The 23,776-nt window shown below is 47.6% G+C and overlaps 1 protein-coding gene across 1 annotated transcript; it reads right to left on the bottom strand.

The window, feature by feature from the left end:
• Positions 1-2,084: 2,084 nt before the first annotated feature.
• Positions 2,085-8,004, bottom strand: LOC143104158 (uncharacterized). The gene is made up of 7 exons (XM_076268115.1): positions 7,924-8,004; positions 5,988-6,311; positions 5,807-5,866; positions 5,211-5,324; positions 4,994-5,040; positions 3,025-3,117; positions 2,085-2,781 (listed from the first exon to the last, which is right to left on the bottom strand). Exons 1-7 carry the CDS (start codon positions 7,973-7,975, stop codon positions 2,743-2,745), a joined length of 729 nt encoding a protein of 242 aa, XP_076124230.1. The 5' UTR covers positions 7,976-8,004; the 3' UTR covers positions 2,085-2,742.
• Positions 8,005-23,776: the final 15,772 nt, after the last annotated feature.

Here is a 23,776-nt window from a genome sequence, read left to right on the forward strand (position 1 = left end):
GGGTTTCCTACTCCATTGGGGGCTTCTTTACGGGCACCGGAGCCACAAGTAGCTTCCTCAAATAATCAGCTCCTCAAATAATCAGCTCCTTTGGGGTTCCAGCTCTTTATTTGTGTGTGTTGTTTTTTCTTGAGTTTAGTTTAAATAATGTGCAACAGGTTTCTAGGATGATGCAGTCCTGCTGTTCGGCCACTAAGGAGAGCTGACAGCCAAATGAGCTTATTGTTCTGGTCTTGCTGCCGATTGGCCAGAAGAGTGTGCTGTGCCTAGCCTGATTGGCTAGATGAGTGAGGTGGTCTGTACCTAATTGGCCAGGTGAGGGATATGGCCTGCCCACACGTATGTTTACAGAGGGAGGTGACAGTGGGGGTTACATGACCTGAGCTGCATTCTGTGTATGAAAAGTGCTATACAAATAAAAGTGCTATACAAATAAAGCTGCTATACAAATAAAGCTTATTGTTATTATTTATATCTAGCTATTATTCTACAGCAGAGAGAGAGAGAAAATATCGCTATCGCCATCCAAAGAGGGCCTGCATAAGAGCCTCAATATTCTCGACTCGTATGGTAAAATCTGGGCATTACAAATTAACATTGACAAAACTAAAATAATGGTTTTCCAAAAGAAATCTAGGGCATCTAGAAAATACACCAATTTCAAAATTGGAGAAACCGCCATAAAGCAAGTATCACATTATAACTATTTAGTACTTACAATAACATCATCAGGAAGGTTTAATCTCAAAGCACAAAGGACATATTTCTTAATTATAAAACAGCTTTATAAATTCAATCCACCAACTAAATTCTGGTTTAAGATGGACTCCATTATCAATGCAATTGCTCTGTATGGCGGTGAGATTTGGGGACCCCTGTACAGGCTTGATCATAAAAAGTGGGATAAGGGCCCAACTGAGCTACTTCACCTACAAATCTGCAAAGATGTCTTGAGTGTACATACTGTAAAGTACCCGTTCACCTCTTGATCCTCACACAGCAAGTGTTCCAGGGGGAGTCCCAGTGACAATTCAGAACTATGTACATCCCAAAGAATCACAATACAGAAAACAACAGAAAAATGATTAAGACAAGGTCACAATCATTATCAGCACACCAGTCGATAAGCTGCAGTGTGAAACCCTCTCCACTGTCCACGCAATGCCCACTCTGAGTCTGATCACGCCTGCAATGCCCACTCTGATCACCCCTGCAGTGCCCACTCTGATCACGCCTGCAATGCCCACTCTGATCACGCCTGCAGTGCCCACTCTGAGTCTGATCACCCCTGCAATGCCCACTCTGATCACGCCTGCAGTGCCCACTCTGAGTCTGATCATGCCTGCAGTGCCCACTCTGAGTCTGAGCAGTGCCCACTCTGAGTCTGATCACGCCTGCAGTGCCCACTCTGATCACGCCTGCAGTGCCCACTCTGAGCATGCCTGCTCATGTATGCGTGTTGTGCACCCGCCCATATCACTGTTGATAATGCTCTTAAAATAACACATAAACAACTCACCACAGATTTCTGACCAGGTTTCTCTTGGTCTTGGTGCTGTAATGATTTTTAGAGGGTGTAATAAATAGCGATTTTTGGATCATGCGCCAGACCACACCTTCTGCCACACCACTGGATGCAGAATCCGCCACTGACTGGGTGTAAGATACAGGGCCGCAGTCACTATACACTTTGTGGGGGAAGCAACATTCTGCTTCAGCTGAACTCCCTAACAACAGCAGTGATGTAACCACTGTCAGAATCTATACAAACACATAGCAAAAGGTAAACTTCAAGTACATTTAACAGTAACACATGAAGTGAATACCTGCTACAACAACCAAAGCCAATTGCCCACCACTTCATATGATTTAGACAGGATGGGCATGAAGCTCTCAGAAGTAAGTAGTAGAGTTCAGGTGGGATTTGTGTTTTATCCACTATATTGTTTGTACGTATACAAATATTCTGTTCTAGAGATTTAAGTACTACCCTACCCTACCCATAGCATTCTATTTATATACAAAATGTACATACTGTATTTACACTTATACGTACAGTAAGCACCAAGTCTGGCTTTGAAGATTTTCTCTCTAGTCACCAAAGAAACAAAATTATTAATTGTATTTCCATTATACAAGTATAAAACAGTTGTTCATATGATTTATACAATCGCTCAATCTGAAACACACAGATTAGCTGAAAAAAATGTCTTGTAATTTCATTATATTCATTACTTTTATAAACATATCTCCATTTCATCCTGGATACTTCACATGATGAAACTCTGTACTGCACAAAACAGACATTTGTTTCTTTTTTAATTAAACACGTAGACTAACAGCAGCTTTACAAAAAGTCTCTGTAAGTTGTTGTTTTTTTGAAAGGCATGGAACAGTTTCTGCAAATGATAAAAATAACAAACATAACACCATGCCTCCACATTGCATTAAACTGTGTCATGCAGTATAACACATTTTCTATTTCCACCATAAAACTTGAGATTGTCACTGAATGGAAAATGGAGATGATCTAAACCACTATTTCTACACATCATTGACTCTGTTTTTGGCTACAGGGTTACAACATGAGAGAAGAATAAAACAGCACTAAAACAAACACACGCTTTGTACAAAAACAAGTTAACCTGTTGCATGTAACTTTAGGCTTATTCTTACAAGCACCATAGGCCTACTGCTGAAGGGGAGTTGAGATGGCGCCCTCTGGAGTCTCATGCAGGAACTTCAATCTGAACTCTGATTTTTATAATCTCCAGTAATGGCCTAAAACACAATCCAGTCCATCACAACAATCAAGTTAAAACATACACAAACACCGAAATACTAAACATCTCTAAACATTTTGATATTTTTATTACTTATATATGTACCCATATATGTGACAAGCATTATCTAACCCTAAACAGCTGTTGGCATGAACCGTCTGGATTGACCTTAAGTGGTTATCTAGTTGTTAGGTTAAAAAACTGGATTCCCCCCCCCCCACACACACACACAGACACACACCTGGACGCCAGCGTTCTGTCCAATGGTTGAGTACATTTGCTCTGCATTGTAGCGATGCTGAAGAGCTGCATACGTTGATGAGGAATCATCATTCTACAGACAAGACACAGCATCACAGCATTAGAGTACGCTTTTTAAGTATAAGTATAAGTATACTCTTTTGATCCCGTGAGGGAAATTAGGTCTCTGCATTTATCCCAATCCGTGAATTAGTGAAACACACTCAGCACACAGTGAACACACAGTGAGGTGAAGCACACACTAATCCCGGCGCAGTGAGCTGCCTGCATCAACGGCGGCGCTCGGGGAGCAGTGAGGGGTTTGGTGCCTTGCTCAAGGGCACTTCAGCCGTGTGTGTGTGTGTGTGTGTGTGTGGTGTGGTGTGGTGTGGTGTGTGTGTGTTTGTGTGTGTGTGTGTGTGTGTGTGTGTGTGTGTGTGTGTTTGGGGTTGTAGAGCCTTCCAAAAAGAGTTACATTTGCGTTTTAGATTGTCTAGTATTTGATTCTATTTGCTTACATCGACTTCTTGGTCTGTGCCCCATTTTGTCTGATGTCACTTCCTGTCCCTAGCAGTCTATTTCCTGTCCTGAGGATTAAGCCACAGCATATGGAAGAGACACCTGCAATGGCCTGAACAGCAGCCACTAGCAGTCGCTTCAGTGAATCAGAGAGAAAAGTACACAGATTGCATTTGGAGTGTTTTTGTGTCTCAGATGTAGAGATGTGAGCAGAGCAACAATGCAGATTCTGCTGAACTGACGCCTGATTCAGACCGTCTCCCTGGTGTGTGTGTTACGTCACAGCTGCCTTGCGGTTGTGTTGCTGTTAGCCTGCATGTGTGTATTCACAGCAGGAATGTCTCAGATGCAGCGCTGCTACTGCAGCCCTGTCTTTACACATTATGTGTATCGTTGATAATGCTGCTACAACATCATTTTGTCAAAATAGTTATTTCTGTTTACACTTGTTTGGGAGATTGAATTGGTATTTGAATTTTCTCTTGTGAGATTAAAAAAAGTTAATTTGATGTTAACTGATCTGATTTATATCTTATTGCCCCTGTTTGGGGGGAAGGGGAGAGAGAGCTGTGGAAATGTACTGCCCTCACCAAGACTGTTAGAGAATGGGTCTATGGCTCTGCCCTCACTTCATTTAATAAATGATTTCCATAATTTGATTACAGCAACTATGAGTATACATTTGTGAGGTTTCCGTGCCTCCCACATATCACCACAAGATGGAGCTGTTGGCATTTCATGGATGTCTCCTTGGTCCTTGTCCTCACCTGTTGCCTACTGCTCTCATTACTGACCGCTGTTCTGAGTTTCTTCTCTGTTGTATTCTATGCTCTTCCCCTGTTTGTCACTCTGTCTAGAGCCCTCCCGAGCTGCTATTGCTTTACATCCTGTGTTGTTATTGAGCCCTGGTTACAAAACCTGCTTCTTCTGTTTCTGCATTTTTGATCTGAAACTTTTGTTAGCCCATTTATGTGACTACCGGTATTATGAACTTTGTGAACTGCTGCATTTTTGGATCCTTTGAGTGTTTCTTGTTTGGGTTTTTTCAGGTCTACAGTGTATCTTTAGCTTTTTGTGTTCGCTGACTAAAGCCACCTTCAGTTCAGTTATGCTTTTGCTGTTCCACATAGCTCATCAGAACAGTTCTATGATGATGTGTTTAATGAACAAATACAACCAGGTGATTTTGTTTTCACCAAGTGCAGCCCAGAGACTGTGCTGTATGTGAAGAGGAAATCATGTGGCCACGATGTGGCAGACAGAATGTGAGAGAGAATGTGACACCTCTCTTGCGTATATCTGAAAAAATAGGTGCCTTTAATGAGCCAAAAACGCACACACATGCACACACACATCCAAGAAAAAAGAATAGAAAGTCCATGCAATGCCATTTGGATTAAACCAGACACACAGGACAGAGTAATTGTAAAAAAAACCTTAAAACAACTTACATTTCGCTCCTGCATTCGTCCTGATTGTGTACGTTCACCTTTTTGGCCTAATGGAACAAACAATTTTGCATTTAAAAGATGATTCTGTGTGTGCATTTGTCTGAAATCATATTATGCATCTCTCTCTCTCTCTCTCTCTCTCTCCGTCTCTCTCTCTCTCTGTGTGTTTGGGGGAGGGGTGTAGTGGGGCATGGTGCATATGTGTGTATCATCCTACCTTTGTGTCTCATGTACAGGAATATGACTCCTCCCAGCAGCGGTGGCAACAGCAGCACAGCAACCAGGATGAAGATGTATGGAGGTGTTTCAGTTCCTCCGTTCCTCGATGTGTCTGGAAACAAACCCAGCAGTCAGTGTGAACAGAGCACAGAGCTGTTGCTGCATGTCACTGTGTACTGTACAAGCTTCACCATCAGCAGTGTGTCTGGAAATACAGTACAGTAAGCACTAAACATGCCAACATGACCATGCAACACAAGGGCACCAGTAGATGCTGCACAGCAGAGGTACTGGTACAGCTGGAAAGAACACACACCAGCCAGCAAATGAAGATAGTTTTTAACCAGAGATAACACACATGTGAGAGGAGGAAGAGCCAGCAGTACACACCACCACATAGCTAGCACTGCAGTTTTAAAGAGCAACACACAAACTCTAAACTCTTTAAAGAGCAATACATTAGATACCAAAAAATCAGAATTGGGTTGCTATGCCAATGTTAATGCTGTGAAAATGCTTTTTAAACATTCAAAGATCACTAACAACATAATATTGCCCTAAATGTAAAATGCAATGTTGATAAAGGGGACAAACCTTTTTCATTAGTTGCTGGTGTGTGTGTTTTAGGTGGTGCTTTAGGTGTCGACGTGCTTGCTGGTGATATAGGATGAAGATATGGAACAGAAAAAAATATATTTTAATGAAAGAACCACTGATGTCATGGTAATGACTAACACCATCAATAATCAGATGATAAAACATAAAAAATACTGACCATGGATCAGGAGGTTAATTCTCCTGACCTCTTCGTTAAGATAGCACGTATATATTCCCTGGTCCTCCTCAGTCAGCTCTGATATGAGCAGAGACGCATTTCCTGGTGAAAGATGGTTAAACATCTGAACTCTGCCTCTATAGGGTCCACTTGTACTGGATACATCAATGCGTGGGTCATATTGAGACCCTCTCCATCTGTAGAAATTCCATATCACACTCTCAGGTTTGACATGCAGAGAAGAACAAGAGCAGGGCAGCAGCACAGATTCTCCTGAGCTTTTCACAATCTCAAATATTGTGTCCTTTTCCATTAGAGAGCATCCTGGAAGAAACATGACACTTATCAAATATTGTCTAAAGCCAACATAGCTCAGTTTCTTGTCATGAGCATTTTCCCCTTCTTTTCACATAGGCCTACATTATAACAACACAAATTGTATTGCTGAAGCAGTCATTCTGAATCAGTTTCAGTAAAATAGTCTAAAATAGTCTATTCTACTCATAGTATGAATTGCATTCTTTCCTCCCCAGATGTAACTCTCATTGTCATGTAAGCACCTAGACTACACTAATTTTTACATTCAACTAAACTTACAGTGCATGCCCGTGTTTACTGACATAGACAGTAAGAACTCTGGACTCTTATATCTTGTACTTTTTACTGCTTTCTTCTCCAAATGACCAACATCAGGCTACTCTCATTACTCTACTGTATGTGTTTTTGGCCTCTTTGATCCATGCTTGCAAATAGCAGTGCAGACTCAGAGGTGCTATCTTTTATAAATAAGGAGTGATGCAAAGATATTACATTTATGTTGTTATAAATAAAGGTGTTAACATATTTGCAAGTGATGATTTCTGCTGTGCACAAGACAAGATGGACAAGATGAAGATCAAATGGATCCCAGTGTCATTAGGTGCATCTTAGTAATTGAGAAAAACTGTAATTCATTTATTCAGTGTGCTGTGGTTACAGTTTTTCTCAGTCGCTTTGGTGCTTTTTTCAGATCAGAATTAAAATTCTCATAACTATTAGTTCAACCTCCACAACATTTAGTCATTTGTGCACATCATAGTAGCAATTTCTCCTTTCTCTGAACAAATTGCAAATACTTTTGGACATGTATCAGTTGCTTTCATACAATTCTCTGCTGTTTTTTAACATTATCATTTGCTTATGTCATGTCAGTCAAAATGAACTATACTTATGAATGCTGAATAGTCGTTCCCAATAAAACTAATAGTCTTCATTTCATTGCTTGAGTCATTACATACAAAATTGTTGAACTAGTTATCAAATTCTGTCACAATGCTGTAGAATTGCAAAGAGCATAGAGTAAAAATGTACGTATTCAGTGTGTTGTACTCACTTACTCACCTAACTACAGCAATGTGTAACTTTACTGTAGTTTTCAAATGGCTGTGCAAGTGCTGTATAGTGCTGTCTTGAGCATGTTCAGGTAGTGTCACCGGTTCTGACCTTTTTTTGCATTGGAAAACACCGAGAGAACTGTCATAATGAAAACATGACAAAGCCATTTGACTATCTTGTTTATAAACGATGGTGTCAAGACTTCTCATTTTGATGACACTGACAGTTTCATTGACATGAATACCTGCTTTTGAGGAATGGACTATCCATTTTGAGCAAGTGACGTGCTTTTGCAGGTCATCCGCTAGGTTTTGCAGTTTGCACTAATTGTTTTGAGAATTGCACTAACTGCTGTGCAAATGTTAATAGTGATGTGAGAAAAGCACCAAAGCGACTGAGAAAAACTGTAATACAAACGGGTTGATGAGATTTCACTCCTTGTAAACACAGCAATATACAGTCTGAAATGTATGTGACTAGTGACATATGTGATAATGACTAGTGATGAATTAAGAGACTATTCTGGAAAGTCATAATTCAGTCTGGTGTTGTAATAACTCACCTGTTGCAATTCTGAGCGTGCAGCAGAAGAAAAGCCAAATAATCGGCTGCATTTCTACTGACCGTTGCTTTGCTGTCTCCGTGTTTCTCTCACACACACCGAGGGTGTTGGCAGCTCTAATGGTCTTACACACACATAGCATGGTGATGTCACATCCTTCCTTCTCATGCAGTCTCTTTACACATCTCATTGGATTTGTCTTTCATCAACATCCCCTGAAACTGCATCACACAGAATAAAGTTCTGCTTTCAGCTGAACTCTGTAACGAGGGCTATCTTGCTATCGAGGGCTCAATAGAGGGAGACTCCCCCATGCTGATTTAAAACGTGTCCTTAACACCACCGGTCCTTAACTCTGCAGAATTGGCTTTATTTACGACTCTGGGTCCGAATTCTGTGCTCTGACCTCAAGTGGAGACATAATAGTGCCTGTGTAGTATTGAAGCAAGGTTTCATTCACAAAGCTGGTTGTGTACATGAACATGCATAAACTGCTTGGTCAAAAAGAACGTTTATCAGGCCAATCATTGCATTTAGTAGATACCTTCAATAGATTTTCCTCACAGAAAAAAAGAAAAAACTAGTTCTATATGAACTAGCCTTTGATGTGGGCTTAGCCAAATTAATGTTGAAAAGAAATAGGATTGCTAAAAATTGGGCATTTCAAGCCATTCAAAATAAGCTGTTTGCAGTTGTAAGTAATTTACCAGGTTAATAATGTTTAATTCATTTTGCACTATTTTACTTTAAAAATGTTAAGATTGTATGTGAAAGGAGATTTCTCATATATTCAAAACTTCTGAAGAGTATTTAGAGAAGACAAGCTGGATCTGGAGCACCAGATGCTGAAAGGGAACTAGCACTGGCTGGCTGGCTGGCTGCCATGTGCCTTTTGGCAAACTCCAGGCGGGCTGTCATGTGCCTTTTGGCAAACTCCAGGCAGGCTGCCATGTGCCTTTTGGCAAACTCCAGGCACATGTGCCTTTTGGCAAACTCCAGACGGGCTGCCATGTGCCTTTTGGCAAATGTCGTGGAAATTATCCACTTCCCGAAACCTCCAATCCAACTAGCACTCTGATGTCAAAGACCCGAAGGAGAACACCAAGACGAGAAATGCTGAAGACTGTTGATCCTTTATTCACCGTATTGCAGTGATGATACAATCCAAACAATGTCAGGACTGAACCGTCAGGCAAGAGAGTGATGAGTTGCAGCTGCTACCCCGATGAGATCTGATCTGAATGTACCTGAGCTCTCTCTTTTATGCTCTCAGGGGCCTGAGAGGCGTTCCTATCACCAGGAACGTCACCAGGCCCCTTTTAGCCAATCAGAACGTTTTGGGACTTGAGATATTGGTGGAAACTCCTTCTCATACAAACATTAAAAAATGTGTGTTGCTAGGCAGAATACATGTGATCAAGTTCTATGTGTAATCTGTTGCCAGGCAGGGTATGTTTTGATTTGGTTCTATGTGTCATCCCAACTTTGGTTTCACTTCCCTCTCTGGAAGGTCCCTGCATCTCCTCTTCTGCTAGCCCCTTCTATTTATGCCCTTCTGGTAAGCACCTTTCTCTCCCAGGCCCTGTTTTTACTTTCACTCTTAGCCTTTGACAGCTCAGTCTCATGACTTCCAGTAAATGTTGCATAACAGTGGCACAAACAACACCTTTATAGTAAATGGAATGTTTCCAATAAACCAGCACACACACACAAGTATTATTATTATGTCTAGATAAAATCACCACATATTCCCCCCTTTGAGGCTAAATTAGCCTCACTATGCAGCATAAGCAGTATTTAAACACAGGAGTGTGCCATAACCTCTTATATATCGTCGCGACACCTCAGGCTAGATGCACATGAGCAAGTTACAGGGGAATAGTGTCTATTATTAAAAACCTAATGTTAAACATGAAACCTTAAACCTTATGTAAGAACTAATAAGAATGTGTCGGCATCACTGCCCTTATGTGAGTAAGTAATAACATTGGTAAGCAAACCCCGAACGCCCAGATCAAGTGACAGAAGGACCAATTACTCGTAAGAACGAGTTGTGAAATCTTCCCATTTATCGACTAAAACAAATGGCTGGGACCCGAAACGGATACGTCCCCAAAGTGACCTGAAACCTCATATATTTCAACCAGTCACTTTTTTGCACACGAGGTTAAGTAAAACCCCATGCTTCATGGCACTCAATGCACTAGGTATGGTATCAGGCATTGGCGCAGCCTAATCCGTCACTCATCTATACCCTACGGGCGCAAGGTTATTCCGCAAACCTTATATATAAGAGTAAATGATGAATCAAGAGCCCTGGACGCCCAGAGCAGGTGACAGAACGACCAACTCCTTGTTATGAACATATGGCTAGGACCCGAGACGGATTTGTCCCCAAAGCGGCTAATGTGCTAGTCACTTTGAGCATAAAAGAATTTTCATGCAACGGCCATCGGTGCCAAATCGGAGTTACATAACAACTTCATGATCCCACTCGTCACTCACCCATCCTTCTCCCAGGTATATGGCTCCTTAAGTAAATTCTTGTATAGAGTATGTAAATGGTGTATATATGGCCCTTGTCTGGCCTTTATGCACCACCCCCCTTTGTTACTCGCAACGTCATCCCCTTACTCCTCCGGATTCCTCCGGGCATTCACACTAGCGTGAGAACGGGTGAGCGCGCCGGCCGCAGGCGCGCCACACCGAGGGGACGGGCCGCCATGCTCTGCCTTAGGTTGCCCCTGCTGGCCATTGGGGTCGTACCCGTCCTCGAGCGCTGACCGCGCCACACACCTGCCACACCACTAGGCGGGCCAGGCCCGACGTACGGTAAGTTGGGGTGAGGTGAGCGCTTCTAGTAGCAAGCCTTGGTTATACCTGGCCGGGTTTGGATGGCCTTGCAGTTGAGGGCTAAAACCTCATATAAAATTGAATCAAGATTACTTAATGCGACTTATTCGTGCGACTTATTCGTGTCAGGTCACAGCCCATAACCCTACTTTTTTACTCTGTCACCTGGGCGTGCAGGCATGTGTCTTGTGAATTACCTGTCAGTGTTGTGTATGTGAGCGTGAGTCAGTGTGCGTGTGTAGAGATGGGTGACTCGCAGGACCCCACCTCTACTCGTACATGACCGGGAGAGGAAACTCCGGGGGAGGAAACTCCTGCTCCTGCTCCCGCTCCTGTTCCAGCATTCGAGCGAGGAAGTCGCTCTCCATTACATGACCCTCGTTGAACTCGTCTTCCATTATTCGTCCCACACTAGTTTGCACTAAAAGAATTCTCTCACTTTCATCCTCCTCATCCCATGGTATCATTACATTCTGGACCAAGAGCTGTCTAGCAACCACCTTTGAGCAAACTTTTCCACAACATTGAGTAATACAGCAAAACATTCCTACCACTAAGGCTGCTCCTAGCAATAACTTCCCCAGAAATGCTACAATCTTACCCCCCCATGACCCAAAGGTGTCCGTCAGCCACCGGGTTACAGGGGCAAAGATTCCTGAGATATCCGGGATTCCATCAAACGTCAGTCCTTTTCCAGAGTTCTCGTGGGCTTCCTTGTTTACAGCCTTGAGTCTTTTCATTGCGTTTGTGAAGTCGTCCATGTTCTCGCCTTCACCTGGGACGTACGTACAACACGAGTCTGTTCCAACGATCGCGCACACCCCACCTTCCTTTGCTAGTATCCAGTCCACTGCTATCCTGGTTTCCATTGCCATTTTTGTGGTGGCGTTCAACCTCCTGTCAAACGCGTTGAACGCGTCTATAGTGGCATTCATGAACCGCAGGGCGTTGTAGTGGATGTAGTTGATCCATTGAACATTCTTGGCGATGCCTACGGATGCTCCGTAGAAGGGGAGGGCGGCTTCAAATCCGGCGAGTACCTCGTCCCGTGCCTTGAACTGTCTCGGGACGTTGTGGGGTTGTCCGAATACGTCCATATACACTCCATCGTCAGCGTCTCTTCGGCTTCTCCTCAGGTTCCCTTTTATCGGCGTTTGCTGGTTGGCCCCTGGGCTGGTTGAGTTCAATGTTGAGTTGCGTTCTGACCAGGGGACTATGTAGGTTTGCTGGGCCAGGGTGACCCTGGCACACTTTCCTCTCCAGTATTTTGGAAGGGTGTTTCGCAGTCCCCATCGTCTTCCACAGGCCCACCATAAGTCTGCCAGCGGAATATCCTGTTCGTACATCCAATTCACGCTCAGCATCGTGGTATTTATTTCAACTCCAATCCTCTTCCCGTGGTCGCTATTCTCCACCAGGCGGAAGTAGAAGTTGTTGAGTTCGTGGACCCACTTGGCTGCACAGCGTCCTTCGAATGCTCCTACATCCTTCACACCTTCCTTGACTGTGTTTGCCGTGGGGTGTACTTCAAAACACTCGAACTCTACATCCCCTGGAATCTCATAGAGATGATGGGTTTTCTTTATCACCCTGGTCCCCATGCCTGGGTAGTCCTTCCTGCACCTTGCCTCGTTCTGCTGGAGCTTGTGCGCTTCCCCTGTCTGTTTTCCGGATGATGGGCCTATCTTAGTCCATATTTTCCGTAGCTCCTCGCTTCCCAGTCGCACAAGACATCCAAACGGGGAGAACTTGTCTTCCGTGTACTGCTTCCCTGACTCTTGGTGCACTATATCTTCTTCTCCAGTTCCTGGTGCTGGCAGCACCGTCAGCTTTGGTTTCACCGCCGAACACACATAACACCCTCCTTCTGGTTTTACTGTCTTTGCTGTGTATTTGGCCCATTGCATCCATGAATTATTCTCCCAGGCGCCCAAAGCGCCCGTGGATCTTTTCCTTCTGTTCTTGGTTTGAGTCCCATTAACCTGTTCCTTTTTCAAGACCTCGGGAAGCATGCTTGTACTATTTACATTCTTGCTCTCATTTTTGCTTTGAGTCACTGCATTGTCCAGCACCGGGATGTATTCGTTACTCCCCGATGCTTCTGGTTCTGGTGTGTGTGTCTCATCTCCTGATCCTTCTATGTACAGAATATTGTCCGTGTCTAGGGCACTGTCGTTGAGCATCTCCTCTCCGTCTTCTCGCAGAGAGTCATTGGGGGTGGCAGTCTGCACCCCCTTCGTCGCTCTCGTCGTCTTCTGGGGAGCCCGGGAGGGGCCAGTCAAGGGCCTCGTCGAAGCCTCCAATCCAATGGGTACCGGGGGAACTGCCCCAGTTGGTCCCTTGGAGAATTCGTCTTGTTTCTTGGCTGGTCCCTGGGCGGTCATCCCCGGAGTGGGGGCCGCCCGTGTCGTGCCCTGAGTCCGTCGGCCTCTCCACCACAGGCTCCGCAGGAAGCCGCGAGCCCTGCTGAGGAGGTGTCCGGGGGGGAGGCGTAAGGACAGCGGGTAGTCTGAGTGCGTCGAGGGCCTTGGCCATTTCTGCGGCAGCTTGCTGTGCTCCACTCTGGTCGTTGGCAGGGGCGTCGGCTGGGTATGGGTAATCCCAGTCGCTGTAGAAGTCCCCAAAGTCGATGGTGTCGTTCCCTCGCTGGTGCGATGGTGGCGATGGCGGTGCTTCTTCTTCCGGCCTCGGCGCTTCTTCGGCGTCGCTTCCTGTGAGGTCGGGTGTGTCCGTGGCATGAGAGTGGGCTGTAGGGTCGGCTGGTGGACCACCGCTGGTTGAGGCTGTGGCAGGTCTGGGTACTTGGGATTCGGGAGTGGTTCCCACCTCAGGTGGATATCGCCTTCTCCTCCTCGAGCCTGGCTCGGCCCCAGCATCGCCAGCACCTGTAGGCACAGATAGGGGAGGGAGAACAGCAGGCACCCCAGGTACATTGCGCCCAGGGCCATCAGCAGGAGCCGGCAGTATCCTCCGCCTCGTACTCCTACGCGTACTCGGTCCTCCCCTTTGTTCCCCACCACCATCATCCTCCCCGGGGGAGTCTGGTGGGGGTCCTGGCGGGCTCTGGTCCCCGTCATCGTCCTCCGACTCCTCTGGACCTCTTGCTCCTTCTGGTGGCACCGCCCTGTAACAAGAGTTAAGGTGATACCACAAATCTGATCCTTGCACTCTTACCGCCCGGGGGGTAGCCTGGGTCACTCTGTAGGGCCCCTCTGCCCTGGGGTCGAGACACGACCTTTTAAACACCCTCAGGTACACCCAGTCTCCCACTTGGATCGGTCCTGGCTCAGTCCTCTGCTCCCGCGCTCTCTCTCTTCTCTTCTGCTCGTTGAAAACTGCCCTGTGAACTTGAGAAAGCTGTTTAATATAACTGCTCACCTCTTGTTCTAGAATTTCCAGCGGGGGCCTCTGATCCCCTCTGAACCGTGGCGTGGGCATCGCCCGCCCCGTCACCATTTCGTGCGGGGTCAGATGCGTGGTTCGATTTTTTTCACAACGCATTTTCATCAGCGCGATTGGCAGTGCGTCGACCCAATTTAGGTTTGGCAGGTTTGGATCGTCGTGCGCGCTTCGGACGATCTTCGCTATTTTATTCTTCAGCGTTCCGTTCGCTCTTTCGACCATCCCCTGAGATTGCGGGTGGTAAACACAACCAAACCGAGTCTTGATGCACAGCGCCTGTGCAATCTTTTTCCATGTGTTGGCCGTAAACGCTCGGCCATTGTCGCTGCTGATTATTTCTGGGATCCCAAACCTGGGTATCACCTCCCTCGCTAGGAATCGAATCACCGTTTTCTCGTCCTGCCCTCGGCTTGGACAGGCTTCTACCCATCGTGAGTAGCGGCATATTATTACCAGTACGTGTTTGTACGTGTTCACCGTTCGACCCATGTCGATGTAATCCATCACCAGGTGTTTGAACGGTCCCTCTGGGAGTGGCACGTGTCCCAGGGGCCGTGGTCCTATGCCTATTGTTATGTTGTTTCTGTAATTGTGTGTGGCACAAGTGTGGCAATTTCTTAACACGTAATTGATGCGATCTTGAAGGTATGGGGCCCAGAACCCTTTGTCAAGTATCTGCCGCTTGACCTCCCCCCTTGCGCAATGATCCACATCATGCGCATCATGAATGAGGAGATCAAGGAGTCCACTTGGGGCCACCACCCTTCCGTCATGACTTCGCCACACCCCATTCCTGCCTTTCGACGCACCCCTTTCTTCCCATAACAACGTCTCGGCCTGCGGAGCTGCATTCTGTGCGTCTTTAATAGCGCTAAGCGTGAGTAAAGGATCCACAATCCTAAAGGTTCGTCCGTCAGGCGAGGTTCGGACCACTGGGGCTTGTATCACTGTGTCGGTTGCTGTGAAATAGCGATCAATTACGCTCGGTGAGTATCTCGCTTCACAAGGCTTGTCGCAGCACTCAGGGCAACTGGCCCTTTGGCATAGCGCGCAACAGGCGGGATCTACCTGGTGCTCATGGTCGTCATCACACCATTGGGAGCACCACATACACGTATTGTAGGGGTAGGGGCATTTTGTAGGGCAAGGCATACTGTGCATCGCCCTGTTAAGCAGTATTTTGTGCGGCTCATTATCCTGTGGGGATTTAGGGGCTGTATTCAACTTCCTAGCCTCTAACGCCGCTTCCTTTGCTGCCTCATCTGCCTGTGCATTCCCTAGGGTAATGTAGTCCTGTCCCTTACAGTGCGCTTTGCATTTGCATATTGCGAGTGTTTTTGGACGCATCATGGCTGCTAACAACAACTGAATTTGCTCTAGATGCTGAATCGGGCTCCCATCCGATTTCTTGAACCCTCTCTGTTTCCACTGGGCGCCATGCACATGGCAAACATTGTGAGCATAGGCGCTATCTGTGTGTACGGTTGCATCCTGCCCTTCTGCTAAAGAGCATGCTGCTGTCAGCGCCTTTAATTCAGCTAGCTGCGCTGAACATGGTTGTGTGCACGGTTCGCTCATAACTGTCACAAAGGTTTCTGGACCTTTCATCTGCACTACGCTGAACCCTGCATGCGTTTTGTTGTCATAGTTATGGCTAGAACCATCCACAAAGTAGGTGATTCCTTGTCCTAACGGCTCACTCTGCAGGTCTTCCCTCAGCTTAGAGAAGGCGATTGAATCCGCCACACAGTCATGTGGCTCGCCCTCATAATCAAGCGGGATGAGATCCGCCGGGTTTCCTGCCGTGTCGCATGCCTTTATAGTGACATCTGGGCAGAGTGACAGATTGTAGTACCTCAACTGCCTCTGAGGCGTCACGCAGAACTTCCCTTGTTCCACTAACTGCGCTATTGCGTGGCTGGTGTGTATCACCACTGGCCACCCCATGGTAATGTTGGAAGCTTTGACGTATGCCGAATATACTGCTTCAAGACCCTGGAAGCATGGTGGGTAGGCTTGGGCCACCGCGTCCAGCTTTGAGCTGTAGTAGGCGATTGCCTGTTTGCCACGTCCATGACACTGTGTCTGTGCCACGATCGCGGTCATGTACGCGTCTTTTCCTGCTTCCTTCCTGACCGACACGTACAGATAGAAGGGTCTTCCGTAATCCGGCAGTGCAAGTGCAGGTGCTTGCTGTAGTTCTCCTTTGATGCGTTCAAACGCTTCATTTCCATCCATTGTCCATGTGAGACGGTTCCTCAGGTGGCTGGTTCCAGCTTGCACGATCATGGCTCGTAGTGGGGCTATCTTTTGTTCATAGCATTCCACCCAGTCGCTGCTGAAACCTATGAGTCCAATGAACGACATCATTTGCTTTACTGTGTTTGGCTTCGGTGCTTTGGTAATTGCTTCAATGTGTTCTGGGGCGATGCCCTTGTGTCCATGCGAAATTCGGCGACCTAAATAGATCACCTGGGGCTGTGCAAATTGTAGCTTCTTCCTTGATGCTTTGTACCCCCCTTCGGCCAGAACGGTCAGTACGTAGACTGTATCCTTCTCACACGTTTCCTGGTCCGGTGAGCATACCAAGACATCGTCAACATACTGCAGGATCGTGCTCTGGCACACGATGTGTTTTAAGTCCTCCTTGAGCGCCTGGTTGAAAATGTGCGGTGAGTGCTTGAACCCTTGTGGGAGTCTTGTGTACTGGAACGTCTTGCCTTGATATTTGAATGCAAAGAACTCCCTACTCGCGGGTGCCACTCGTATCGTAAAAAATGCTTGAACCAGATCAATGGCGGAGAACGTCGTTGCACTCGCCGGGATGTTGGTCATCAGTACGTTAGCATGTGGGACGTCCGCTGGATAGTCCTCGATGCGTTCATTAACAGGTCTGAGGTCCTGGACCATTCTCCATCGCACTCCGTCTGCCTTCAGTACAGGAAATATGGGTGTGTTGCACCTCGCACTTGGGACTTCCTCTAAGACTCCTGCTCCCAGGAGATCTTCAATTGTTCCTCTTATTCCTTCAGCTGCTTCTGCTGAAATGGGGTACTGTGGTTGGAAAGGCAGCGTCGCTCCTGGTTTCAGTCTGAACTCCACAGGGCTTGCTGACTTGACCAATCCTATGTCACCATCTCCTTGTGACCATACCACAGGCGGCACTTTTCTCAATATTCTCTCTGTTCGTTCGGTGCCTGTCTCTGTCGCTTCTTGTAGCATCATCATTTTCCAGGGGGTCGGTCCCGGCCTCCCTGTCTTTTTATCCGTCTCATTGTCTATGTAGTACTTCTTGTATTCCTCCCATTCTGGGTCAGATTTGTTGATGGGCACATGGTTCTCCTTATCCCAGCATCGATATCCTGCTCCTCCCAGTAGGCCATACATGCAGTATGGGTTGCCATAGGGGCATCCCTTAACGTAGGGTATGTCATGAACCTCCTCCGAGGCCATTTGTCCGCCCTGATGGCCTTCCTGGGAGTGTGTTGCTGGTTGTGCTGCCCTTTTCTTGGGGCACCATGACAGCTGTCGCATGTATGTGCTCCACTCCGCATCTTCTTTGCTGAATGGCACATGTCTCGTTTTGTCCCAGCAGCGGCGCCCCGCTCCTGGGAATAGGCGGTAGAGACAGAACCGATTCCCATATGGACACCCTTTAGCATAGGGTATCTCCTCTTTCTCCTGCGGTTCTGTGTCCATGATCTCGATCACTTGTGGGACTCCCCACACGGTGACTGGTCTGTCCAACTTTATCCTGAACATTGGTTCTCCTTCACAGCTTATGGCCGTTTGTAGTCGGTCATTCCCTGTATCTTTCCATTTGTTGCACTTGGCCTCGAGCATTACTAGGCCCATTTCTCTTGCTCTGTGACCTCTGGCCACTCTCAGGGTGATGTGTGGCATTGTTCCGGGCATGTTGAAGATTACGCCTAGATCCCATCCTTCCACGAATTTCACCTCAGCGGCTACTCCTTCTTTGGCCACCACTAGTGCGCGTATGTCAAGTGGGATGCGTCCCCACTTGCCCACTTCCCTGTTCCAATTTTCTTCTCTCTCTTTGTTTGGCGTTTGGTCGAATTTTATCGTGCAGTGAAAAGGGCATCTTGGCGTCCTCAACTGAGCATGAAGGCTGTTTATTTGAAAGGCATGCTCGTTGTAGACCACTCGCTCTATGTTTGGTTCCAATCGTCCAATCCAGTAGACCTGGTGAGTTTCAGTTTGAGATGGGGCACTTATTCTTAGGGCCATTTGTGTTGCCAGTCCTGTTATCTGTACTCCTGTTGGGGAACACTCAATTTGAAGTCTTAGGTTGCACAGCGCATCTCGTCCCAATAGGTTGACGGGCGTGTGTTCTGCTATTAAGACTGGTATCCTGATTTCCTTGTCTTCTATTTGGATTGATACTGGGGCTGTCATTGGAATTAGCTGCGTTTTCCCCGAAAAACCCACTGTCTTCATAAACTTTCCTGACGACCTGGGGAGGTGTTGGGCATCTTTTGGGTGAAGACAAGTATACGTTGCCCCTGTATCCACTAAACATTCTACCTCCATGCCCTCGATTAGAACCTGCAGCATTGGTTCTGCGTCAGCTCCCCTTGTCAGGGCGGGGAACTGACCCTCCCCTGGGTTTTCTGGGCCTCGTCAATTCCAGCTTCCCCCGTAAGGGGAGACTGGACCAGAGGGTGCCTGCATTTGTTGTGGAGCTCTCCCTTGTTGGGGGGCATAGTTTCCCCCTTGCATTTGTCCTTGATTTGCCTGTCCTCCTTGGTTGTTCTGGCCTCTGGCTTTTGTGGGGCAATTCCTGGAGATGTGGCCTATTCCTCCGCATATCCAGCATTCAATGTTGTTCCCTTGGTTTTGCTGACCTTGGTATTGTCCTCTTCCATAGCCTCCTCTGCCTTGTCCTCCTCTTCCCTGGCGGGATCCTCCTCTGCCTCTTGGCTGGTACCATTGTTGTCCCTGTTGCTGTTGTTGTGGGGGTCCATATGGCGCTTGCTGCCATGTCTGCATCATGGGCTGCACAGGCTGTGGTTGCATCATTACTGGCTGCTGCACCATGGGTTGCTGTACCACTGGTTGTTGTGCCACTGGTTGTTGTGGCTGTGGGACGGGGGCTGTAGTGGGCATCACTGGAGCTTGGGTGGCTGCCTTCTTTGCCCCCTTTGCTTCCTGGAGCTGCACATGGGTCAGCTTCCTTATGGTCTCCTTTTCTTGTTGCTCCTCCCTGTCTTTCCCTTGTCTGTACAGAGTTACATGGTGCACTACTGCCAGCCTGAATTCCTCTTTGGGCATGGCTGCCACGCGCCAGTCATTTTCCAACTGTGTTCTCACTTCCTTTGGCAGGGCGTCCATGACCGCTCTCCTGAATTGCATGGTGAGAGGTCCTGAATCTTCTGGCCTTTGTTCCATCCTTATCGTCCATTCCTGCGCTGCCTTTTCCACGAAGGCTGCAGGATTATCACTATCTTTGAGCTTCTCTATCCAGACGGCTGAGGGGCTGTACTGGTTGGGGTATGCTGCCCTCAAGGCTTTCCATACATCATTTCGGACACTGTCGAAACACAGGGCATCCCTGTTGGCATTCATCAACCGCCCTAGGTTCTCTCTCTCCAGTACAGCCTCTGTGTCCGCCTTTCCCAATATCAGGCCGAGTAGATACTTTATGTCTCCCACGGCCAGATTTCGGCCTTGAGTTTCTGATTCTAGCCGACTTATCCATCGGCCCGCACCCTCATGCAGGACAGGGAGTCGTGAAATGAGGCCATTCACATCTGAGTGGGTCCACGGCTGGTAGTGGGCCGTTTGATTTTTTGTTATCAATGGTGCCATCACCACTGTTTCTTCTTCATCCGATTCTTCCGGGATGGGTTCCCTCCTTTCCTTTTCTCTTCTGGTCCTTTCTCTCTCCTTTTTTCCCTCCTTTTCCAATTTTTCCAGCTCCTTCTTGTTTTCTTTCAGGCCTTTTTTCACTCCCCCTTCAATTTCGTTGAGTCCCTTCCGTACCCCTTTTCTGATCTCGTCCAGGCCTTTCTCCACTCCTTTTTTCATCCTGCTGATTCCGAACAGTCCTGTGGCGAGTACACTTGGCGGGATCATCATTGGGAGCATTCCGGCCTTTCCTCTGCATGCCTCTACTTGTCGCTGGTGGGCCTTCACACCCTTTTCTCCTCTAAATGTTCTTCCGCAGCCAAGACACACTGCGGGGTCCGCTTCTTTCGAGACCTGTGGCAGTTCTCTCTGAACTTGCTCTACAAGGAACTGTTCCAAGATACCCAGTCCTTCCTCTTCATCTTCCGCCGACTCATAGTCTTCTCCTGAGCCAACCTGGCTGTCTGCTCCGTCCATGTCTTCCTCTTCGTCTTCCGCTATCGTGCTTGGACCGCAGGTCAGTTTGAAGGTTAGTCGGCGGGCCCCCTTTTTGTCGGAGGACTCTCGTCTGGGTTCTTGACAGCTTTCCCTTTTCTTACTCTCCTGTTTTCTTTTCAGTTCCTCGTCCTTCTTCATTTCTTCCTCTCTGAGCTTTCCTTCCCTTTCTTCTTGCGCTACCATGGTCTTCATTCTTTTCAGGACTTCTGTCATTTCTCTATTTAGGCTCTCGCAGCATTCCCTGCAGGCCTTTTTATACTTGGCATGCTCTGGCGTGCTCCCTGGGCCTGCCCCTCCGTCTCCCCACCTTTCCACCTCTATTATTTCCTCCATAATCTTCTCGGCCAGCTTTCCTTCTTTTGATCCAATCCTTTTAGCGGCTTTCAACTCCTTCAGACCTTCTTCCATTCTCATCATTTTTCTCTCATACCGCTCTTCACTCCCTTGTTCCTCTTTTCTTTTTCTTCGGTGTCTGTCTTCTGCTTGTCTAACGGCCTCTTCCACTTCCTTCCAGCATGCCTGGATGTATTCCTTGAGCCTCCGCCATAGCTCCTTGCACCCCTCCATCACAGGTTCCTTGTCCACCTGCAACCTCACCCAGGCCAGGGTTTCCAGGGCCTCTCCATCTTGGGCCCCTTTCTCCTCCTCCCCTGTGGCCTTCATCCATTTTTTCATGACTGCCTCCAGGTGGTCCCACAGCTCTTCAAACCACTGTTTCTGTCTTTCTTCTCTCCCCCCAGGGGCCTGCTCCTCCCTTTGGCCTGGGAGGCGTGGGGGTTCGCTTCTTCCAGTTTCCGGGTCACCCGCACCCGTCTTCTGGCTCTCCCAGTAGGGTTTTTGGGGGCTGGTTACCGGAGATCCATTTGTCTCCCAATGTCCTTTTGTGCTTGCGTGGAAGTCACTCACCACCTGCTCTTCCGTAGCTTCTTCTCCTCCTGTCCATTCCTTCCTTCCATCCGGCACTGTGCCCTCCAGGAGGTATTCTGGGATGGTCGTCCCGGTGGGGGATGATGGTGGGGATGGTCGTGCAGACGCCGGCTGGGGTGTTGATGGCCTTGACTGGGGGTGAGCCTGCTCTCTCCTTATCCTCTTTATTTCCTTCAGTACCTCCGCGCAGGATCCTTCCAGCGTGATTCCTTTTACTACTAGCGGGGCCTGCACTGCCAGGTGCACCGTTGGGGCCTGTGGTCCATACACTGGTGCTTGTATCGCCAGGGCCCGCGGGTTTCTTTCCTCCAGGCGTCGGAATATCTCCCGCGCGTTATCTTCCTCTCGTGGCACATCCGGGTATAGTTTGTCCTTTTCCCTGTATGGGGGAGGACGTGGCTCCTCCATGGGTGGAGCCCCTGGTTCTGATGTTTGAATCAAAGCATCCAGTTCCCTTCTTGTGGGCTGTAGTTGGGGGCACTTTTCTGTGATGGGCGTTGCGGGCGGAGTATCAGGCGGTGTGTCACTCTGGTCAGCCCTCTGCCTCCTCTTCCTTTCCGATATTTTTGCGAAGGCCTCCAGAGTGTTCAACTCCTTCTCTCTCTTTTCCTGCCTCCGTGTGCTCTTGTCATAGCCTTTGTAGTTCATAATTTTCTCCCTCATCTGCGCGATTATTGTCGGGTTGAGTGACCCTTCCTTTGGCCATGCTGTGTGGTCTCCTTTGTATCTTAGGAACCACTTATGGTTGATGCTCTTTACATCTTTCTCAGCAATGGCATTCTCCTTTACTACTTCCTCCAGGGGTGTCATTACTCTGGTCGCCATTCTTCTTAGAGGTCCAAACCGTAGTCTCTCCTTTCCTGTTCCGCTATGTCCTCCCGGTCTGTGCAGAACAGAAGATGGTCCTTCTTGTACTGTCTTTCCCTTTCTCTCTTGCACCTGTTCTGGTCCTTTTCTTCCCAATCCAGCCGTAGGTCGCTCACTAAGTATAGTATAGAATTCCGCACGTCGTCCCACTCCTTGAAGACAGTATTTAGTTTGCCTCTTCTTTCTTCAAATGTCCTTCCTTTATCGTTCACTGCGCTCAGGCTCCACCCGTTACTCCCGTGCTCGGAGATCCTTATCGTCCACTTCTCTTTTATTTTCAGATCACCTGATGTTCCTCCTTCACTTCCTGCTGCGAGGGGCTGTGGTTCCTCCTGCTTCCTCACTGGCAGGCTATTAGGGGTTAGTTCCCCCAACAAAGAAAGCGTTGCCTTTAGGTCTATGTCGCCTCGATGCTTGCACCTATACGGGAATTTGCACTTAAAGGGGACTTTACCCACGTATCCTACGTATTCCTGGCCTTTTCCGTCTCTGACGCTTATCTCCCAGTCGTGTTCGTCGTATTCAACGATATCTATGGCCCAGAGCACGTTCTGCTGTCCCTGTTCCATACACCTCTTAGAATCCTTTCTGTCCTTGTCCACGGAGCTCTTGAGTCTCTGTTAGTCTGATGTGTCACTTTTCTTTTAGATGTCAGCGTCTTCAGTAAACTGGTAGGCCCTATTACCCCACATATACCTGAAACTGTCTCTTTCAAATTCCCTCACTTCTTCTTCCCTATCGCTGAACTTGAGGGAGTCCTCTCTGTCTTGCCTCTCTCTCTCCCTCTGGCACCGGTTCTGGTCCTTTTCCTCCCAGTCCAGTCGGAGGTCGCTTACCGTATACAATATGGTGTCCCTTACTTCTCCCCAATCTTCAAGGACCGTATTTAGTTCAGCTCTTCCTCCCTCGAGTACCTCCCCTCTATTGTTTATGGCGCTCACGCTCCACCCTCTATCTCCGCTTTCCGCGACCCTTATTGTCCACGTCTCTTTTATTTCTGAGCTGCCGGATATGGCTCCCTCTTCGCTCCCGGCTGCTTGGGGCTGTGCTCCCTCTTGTTCTTTCTGTGGCAGGGTAAAAGGGGTTAGCTCATACACCAGGGGAAGTGCTGCCTTCTCGTCTATTTCGTCCCGGTATCTGCACCTGAAAGGGAATCTGCACCCAAAGGGGAACCGCCCTACGTACCCCACTTGTTCTTGATCGATCCTCTCGGTCTCGGATGCTTATTTTCCAATCGTGTTCGCCGTACTCAGTGATATCTATGGTCCAGATTACGTTTTGTTGCTGATGTTCCATATACTCTCAAAGCCTTTCCTGGACCTAGCTACTGAGTTTCTGAGCTTTTGCTAATCTGATGTATCGCTATCGTCACTCCTTGTGTCCATAGGCGTTCCTAACTCTAATGGGTAAGCTTTCCCTATCAGGTATTCTACTTTCT

Source organism: Alosa pseudoharengus, unplaced genomic scaffold (assembly GCF_046254945.1).
Source record: "Alosa pseudoharengus isolate Yale_2024_CS ecotype anadromous, Long Island Sound unplaced genomic scaffold, YU_APseudo_1.1 YU_APseudo_1.1_scf_5, whole genome shotgun sequence".
Lineage (NCBI taxonomy): Eukaryota > Metazoa > Chordata > Actinopteri > Clupeiformes > Clupeidae > Alosa > Alosa pseudoharengus.

Excerpts from the sequence above, each read along its gene's own strand:
- LOC143104158 (XM_076268115.1), bottom strand. The coding sequence starts at position 7,975 with ATGCAGCCGATTATTTGGCTTTTCTTCTGCTGCACGCTCAGAATTGCA. Across the intron at positions 5,325-5,806 it reads ACCAGCAACTAATGAAAAAG|ACACATCGAGGAACGGAGGA; the intron begins GTTTGTCCCCTT and ends GTTTGTTTCCAG. Across the intron at positions 3,118-4,993 it reads GACGAATGCAGGAGCGAAAT|AATGATGATTCCTCATCAAC; the intron begins GTAAGTTGTTTT and ends TCTTGTCTGTAG.